Source organism: Polypterus senegalus, chromosome 14, assembly GCF_016835505.1.
Source record: "Polypterus senegalus isolate Bchr_013 chromosome 14, ASM1683550v1, whole genome shotgun sequence".
Lineage (NCBI taxonomy): Eukaryota > Metazoa > Chordata > Cladistia > Polypteriformes > Polypteridae > Polypterus > Polypterus senegalus.
This window is the reverse complement of record NC_053167.1, coordinates 2,107,506-2,114,393: the sequence shown is the minus strand read 5'-3', so window position 1 is coordinate 2,114,393 and position 6,888 is coordinate 2,107,506. Positions and strand designations below refer to the sequence as shown.

The window sequence follows — 6,888 nt, the reverse complement described above, 5'->3', positions numbered from 1 at the left end:
GTAACTGAGTAGACTGTAGGGAGATGTAAATGCAAACACTGTTACTTTTTAAAGCATATTTATTTAGTAGCGATTCTACCCTGTTACATTTTCAAAGTGGGTCGTAACAAAGTGCAATTGATTGCTTATGTTCAAAATGCAAGTTTGATAAGGATGATTAAAGTAAGTTGCAGGCCATGATAAGGGAGCGTGTTTTAGTGTTTTAGTAAGCACCTTGAGCATGGGAAAGGCACCATATATACAAAATGCATTATTATTATTAATTATTATTATTATTATTAGTAGTAGTATTGGTGGTGGTATTAGTAGTTGTAGTGGTGGTAGCAGTAGTAGTAGTGGTGGTGGTGGTAGTGGTGGTGGTGGTATTAGTAGTTGTAGTAGTAGTGGTAGTGGTGGTATTAGTAGTAGTACTAGTAGTAGTAGAGGTGGTGGTGGTAGTAGTAGTATTACTATTAGTAGTAATAGTAGTGGTGGGGGTAAGTAGTAGTAGTGGTGGTAGTAGTAGTAGTAGTGTTGGTAGTAGTAGTATTAGTAGTGGTAGTAGTAGTAGTATTAGTGGTGGTAGTAGTAGTAATAATAATACATTTTATTTATATAGCGCCTTTCTCATGCTCAAGTAGTAAATGGCACGATGACTGTCTCAGCAATGTAACAACCCGATGTATTGGAGAAATGGCTGACAACTGAGAGTGTGCTGTTAAACACTCTGCTTCACATCTCATGTGTCTGCGACTTTGTTTTCTGCACATGGAGAAACCTGAATGATGAAGAACACGTCTAGTCAAAGCACTCATTTACAGTACACTCTTAAAAATAACTGTTCCTTAATGGCAGTTTATGGTCCTTTAATAGGTTGTGTGGAAGCTTTGCTTGATATTCACGATGAGTTCTTTGCATATGGCGCTGGTTCTCTGTAGTTTGAAAAATATGCAGAAGAAACAAACCTTTAATGTATAGTAGGCTACCAAGATGGACACTAACAGATAAAGAAAACCAAGAATTTAGCCCGTGGCATCTTATACAGCAAGAGTCCTTTTGAAATCACGAGCCATTGGCATTTCAGAAATCTGTGACTATCTAGTGATGGTTATCACTTTATAGAGCCGGTTACAAATCAAAATAAACAAACATCTTTCTGGAACCTTCATGTGGATGGGTGTTTTAGGAACAAAAAATGGCATCACTCTGAAGAGCCACTCTGGCCCCTTTTTATTTAAGAGTGCAGAGCCTGGACAGCCCTGGCCAAACCCAGCAGAGCCATTCAGCCTCAAGGATATAAAACAACACAGCTTTGTTATGCGTGTGAGCTCTGCTTCTCAAAAACTGTGGAGTCATAGGTAGACATGAACTCCTTCTCAAATATGTGAAATCCCAGGGTGGTGAGTTGATGATTTATAAACTAGCTGGGTGTTTACAATAATGTGATGCAAATGATAAAAAAAATAAAAATCAGTTGTTGGTATTTGAAAGCTACTGCAGTAAAGCTGACAGGCAAACAGAGGCAGATTTAGAGGTACAGGAGCAAAAGTGTATCTGTGTAGTAGAGGTGATGACGTAAAAAAGACGAGACCACCAACTCCTGCCATTAAAAAGGAGGGTCATTCAAGTGCACTTATGCCGAGTTCCATTTCGGAATTTCTGAGTTCCAGGATGGACTTTTTCAACTGGAATGCCCCCTTAAGTTGGATTTCCAATTTAAAAATGTGGGGCTGGTCTGCAGGTCCGAGTTGGTCTAACTTGTTATGATGTCAGTCCATTGTGATATTATACTGTTTCTTAGCACTTCTGTCGATTTGTATCTCAGTCGTCCACACAGTACTGGCCAACGTCTATCTGTGGACTTGTTTCTACGATGTCTGGATACACAAAATACTGCAAAATGTGTTGGTGTCAACTGCTATTTATTGTGATGCAGCAAACACAACAAAGGATTTCCTGGACGTGTCCATACTGGTTTTCCGAATGTTTTACTGGAATACAGTCTTCTCGGGTGTGACATCATTTCCAGCTCAGAAGTAAATGGAATGCAGCATTACAGTAAAAGGGGTCAAAAACTGTTTGGGTTCCTCCATAACTCGCCAACATGTATGAGGTTCAAGGAGGCGAGCTATCAAGTGCTGTGCACCGCGAAAATGACGACAAAGTTAAAAAAAAAAGAAACTCCCACGTAAAATGAGTTAATTAAATGTATTTTAACACCACAACAGTTACACAATTAAAGATACAATTGTTTTAAAAACATACATGCATACACATTTAAATTTTAAGCAGTGTTTACCTGACAATACTGTCAAATCTCAATGTTTTCTGCATTGCCACCAACCCACAGCAGTAAATCACTGAATGCTCTTAGAAATGTTGCACGTGATATCAAAGCATCACAGTATCCATTTTTCTGTACAATTTCTAATCCATCTCATTTAGTTTTTGTCATATTATATTAACAATACCTGCGGTGGGCTGGCGCCCTGCCCGGGGTTTCCTTCCTGCCTTGTGCCCTGTGTTGGCTGGGATTGGCTCCAGCAGACCCCCCGTGACCTTGTAGTTAGGATATAGCGGGTTGGATAATGGATGGATATTAACAATACACTCTAGCACTAAACACCTTTCTATATATTGATAAATGTGTCTATAAATAAAAAAAAATAAATGTTATAAATTGTTTATTGTAGTTAAATTTAATGGTTACTAAGCCAGCATGCCGGTCTCTTATTTAAACTCTTTAATCTAGGGATAATAATGATAGAATTGTAACTGTTTACTACATTAGTTTTAAAAATATATAGTCATCTATGCTTCTGACCCGCTTTTAAGATTTAATAATTGACAGTAACTGAACTGCTAATTTATTTAGATTTTCAGTAATAGAAAAGGGCACAACAAGGTCTGTGCATAGCCCCGCATGATGTGCAGCCAAGTATTGTTGCAATCGAATTAGTGTCCATTTGTCTGAAAGAATAAGCTACGATAACACGTGGCACCATTTTAAAAAAGATGCTCCCCTTCAGTGCATAGTGCATAAGTGAGCGACTTTACTTTTGACACCACACATAATAAGCAGCTGTCACAGAGTGTTGTATTTGTCACTTCATGTCATTTCCTAACCCCCCTAATCCAGACCAGGGTCATGGAGGGACTGGAGCCTGTCACAGCTAGCATTGGGTGCAAGGCAGGAATAAACCCTGGAGAGGGCGCCAGTCCAGCACAGGGCAAACACACCCCAAACACAGACACTAATGTCACCAGGTCACCAAACTTGCATGTCTCTGGATAATGGAAGGAAACTGAAGCACCTGGAAGACATCCACGCAGACACAAGGAGAACATGACAACTCCACGTGGGATGTGAACCTTGGCTTCTTAACTGTGAGCCCAGGTGTTGGATTTGTTCAAGCACATATTTTAGGTAACGCCTTACAGAATATACAGGACTTGTAGACATGTACTTCAGATCAGCAATAGTCAGTGGCCCTGTTTGTTTGAGAAAATGTTTGCTTCAAATGCTTATATATTTATATTTTTCTATTTTCAGTACTTTCATGTATTTGAGTGAGTGTGGCACAAGCACATGAACCCGAGTTTTTCAATTGGTGCTCTACTGATTCTGCCTGCCTACTGTCAGTAAGATTACAAAACCTTTTGCTGTTTAGATATAAATGCTTCTCTCTCATTTCTTTTGTCTCCCACTGAAAAACTTTATTTGTAAAACAGAAAGCTTCTTTTTTCTCTCTTGTCTAAAACCTCTGCTGCCTCAAATACTGGTTTGTAATTGATAACGACGGACTACAAAGCCGTTTGCTGTTTAGATGTAAATACTGCTTTCATTTCTTTTGTCTGCTCCTGCAAAACTTTATTGGCAAACTTTTAAACTTTTTTCTTTTCCTCTTCTGTCCCAAATGATGGTTTGTAACTAAATTATGGACTACATTGTTAGCTTACCGGATATTAAGGATAATTCTGATTATTGGCTTACTGCACCGTTCCTAGAAATGTACAAAGTAATTAGAGTTTGAAATTTGTAATCGCTATATACAAAATGCTGCTTCTAGTTTAAGTGTATGTGAATATATTTCTTGAACATGACTAATAAATACAATCTATTCTACTGCTATAGTATACAGCATTGGGGTATTTATTAATTTAGGTTAGTTTTTTTTACTTTTCTCAAAGTAAGAAATTATACTTTAACTTGAATATTTTTTTTTACTTTATTCGTTTTACTTGAGATTTTTCCATGTCACTTACTTTCAAACATTGGTAAACGTTTGTCTACTTCTACTTGACTAGAGTTTTTAGCACTCATTCCTATGGCGATGTATACCCAGGAGTAAATTGCACTAAAGCACAAACGGCACAGAGAGTTTAAAATAAACGTTACCATAATGATGTCCTGTTTAGTTGTACTTTGAAACTTCATAGCCTTGACTAAGTGCAATGTAAATACCGTACGTCCCCACCTCGTCTCTCTCTCTCAAATGTTCGCTAATTTGCGGAGGACGAGGGCCACTTTGAATAAGAAAAGAGGGCGGGGTGTCGTCTCGGCTCCATTCACATCCCGATCTCTCTTCACTGTCCGCACACGTCCAGAGTCTTCATCTCGTTCGAGTCCGACTTATCTGGCAGTCCCTCGGGCCTTTTGCGTTCCTTCAAGATTGCCACCGCCCGCTGGCTAAGCTCGCTGACTCGCGTCTGGAAGTCGTCGTTGGTTATCAGATAGACCAGGGGGTTGAAGGCGCTGTTCATTGACGCCAATCCCCGGCTCACTTGGTAGGCGGTGTAGATCCTGTCGAATGCCGGCTTGCATTGTCCCTTCAACTGCAGAGCCCTGTTTCTTAAATTCCAGTTCCTGAGGACGTGGTAGGGAATGAAACAAACCACAAACAGGACGACGAGGATCACGACAAGTCTCAGGCATTTCTGCTTCAGCGACGGCTCCACGTTTTTATTTCTAGAGAGAACAATTGCGATGTGTCCGTAGCACCCCAAAATAATGACCAGGGGTACACAGAAGCCCAGGATGGTCCAGACAAGGCTGTAGTGCAAATATGCGGAGATGTAATCGTTAGTGGTGGTGTCATAGCAACTGCCATTGGTTAAACCCGGTAATGTTTTATCAAAATACAAATCGGGGGAAATTACAGCAATGACCAAAATCCAAACTAATGCGCAAATAGAGACCGAGTGGTGGTTCCGGATACGTCCCATTACCTCCATGGGATGTACAATTCCCAAACAACGGTACACGCTGATGCAGGTGAGAAAGCCGATGCTCCCGTACAAGTTCAAATTAAAGCAGAAGCGCGTAACTTTACAGAAGCTCGGTCCGAAGGGCCAGTGTCGGTGCATGGCATAGTAGTGCACCAGGAAAGGCAGGGTGAAGACGTACAGCAAATCCGCCACCCCCAAATTGAGGACAAATATGCTGAGGTTACCCAGTCTCTTCCAATTACGGAACAGACTCCTCAGCCCCAGACAGTTTCCGACTAATCCAATGCAAAAAACGATCACATACACATTAGGCAGGAAAGTTGATGTTAAGGATTTGCTCAAGTTACACAGCTGCTGGCTGATGTTCACCGCGGGCTCCTGCAAAGCGGTTAGGTTGGCTGCGGTGAACGACACATTCATTTTACCAACGGGCACTGGATTGGTAAAGCGGTGAAAAACAGCTCTCCCACGCCGTAGATCCTCAATACGGACACACGTGTGCCTGTCGTCCGTGCGTAGAAATTCAAACATGAAGAGCGAGTTACCTTCTTACTGGGGCGTGACAGATGGCCATCGATGCGCTGCGCCAGCGCACGTGCGTTACTGATGTTCGAGTAGAGATCAAGTTAGTCCGTCAAAGTCGGGGAACTCATAGGATCGCGACCATCACCAGGCTGGAAAGGGCAGACACTTGTGTGACGTTTGGCCTCCAAATAACCAGTGGGGACTGAAAACGGGATCTCCCGAGCTCCTCGTGCGAAACGAACACTGGCGTCTCATTTGGCATTTTTTTTTAAAGTTTCCTGCTTCGCACTGCAGTCTTCGATTCCTTCGTAGTTCCCACCCTCCACTAGCGACGCTTTTGCTCACGCCTTGCCATACAATGAAACAGGTGAAGGTGCTGTATTAGATAATAGATTAGATTAGATTGATTAGATAATAGATATATACAATACCTGCGCTCTTCTCATTCAAACTTTGTGCGAGAGGAACTTATGAGGCTGTCAACATTCAGTGCGCAGTTAACAAATTAGCATGCAAAAGTGCTCCCGGGCGGACAGTAAATCCGTGTTGTCGAGTCGGAAATTCCACGTAAATGCTCGGCCAACTTCGAAACAGTAATAGGACAAGGTTTTATCTTTTGCATGAGGCTTCAACATTTTTTCTTACGAAACAAAAAATAATTTTGATAAGAATGGGATTGAATATAGTGAAGTGAGTTTGTTGTTTTGGATGGAAGATAAAAAGAATGGAAAACAATGTGATTCATGACAGGTCAAACTAAACTGAGCATATAGAAAACACATGCATACGATTACGGGTCTCGGTTTCAATATCTAATCGTTGCTTTTTTTTAATTCTGTCTGAATGTGGAATCTTAGTGGATTTAAATTTTTATAAGTCTAAAAAGAACATTGCAAAGTTTAGACATACATGGTGTGAGAATAATGTGCCATATGAATGTGTTGATGATGAGTTACACTTTTTGTTATGATTTTAATTCTCTCCCTTCCTCTACTTAGTTGATCTGAGTATTGTAAGAGGAGATATTCTATCTGGAAGTGTTTTTTAAAAATGGTTTAATGAAAAGATTATTTTCTTGCATTTCTGCCCTATAGTTTTTCCTAATGTGTGATGTTTTTGTTTTATTAACAAAGTTTTTTTTTTAACTCTAACTAT

General features: G+C 40.4%; 1 protein-coding gene across 1 annotated transcript; it reads right to left on the bottom strand.

Moving 5' to 3' along the window:
- Nucleotides 1-2,175: 2,175 nt before the first annotated feature.
- Nucleotides 2,176-6,237, bottom strand: LOC120515033 (P2Y purinoceptor 1-like). Its single transcript, XM_039735727.1, has one exon. The coding sequence runs from the start codon at nt 5,737-5,739 to the stop codon at nt 4,567-4,569; it is 1,173 nt and encodes a 390-aa protein (XP_039591661.1). The 5' UTR covers nt 5,740-6,237; the 3' UTR covers nt 2,176-4,566.
- Nucleotides 6,238-6,888: the final 651 nt, after the last annotated feature.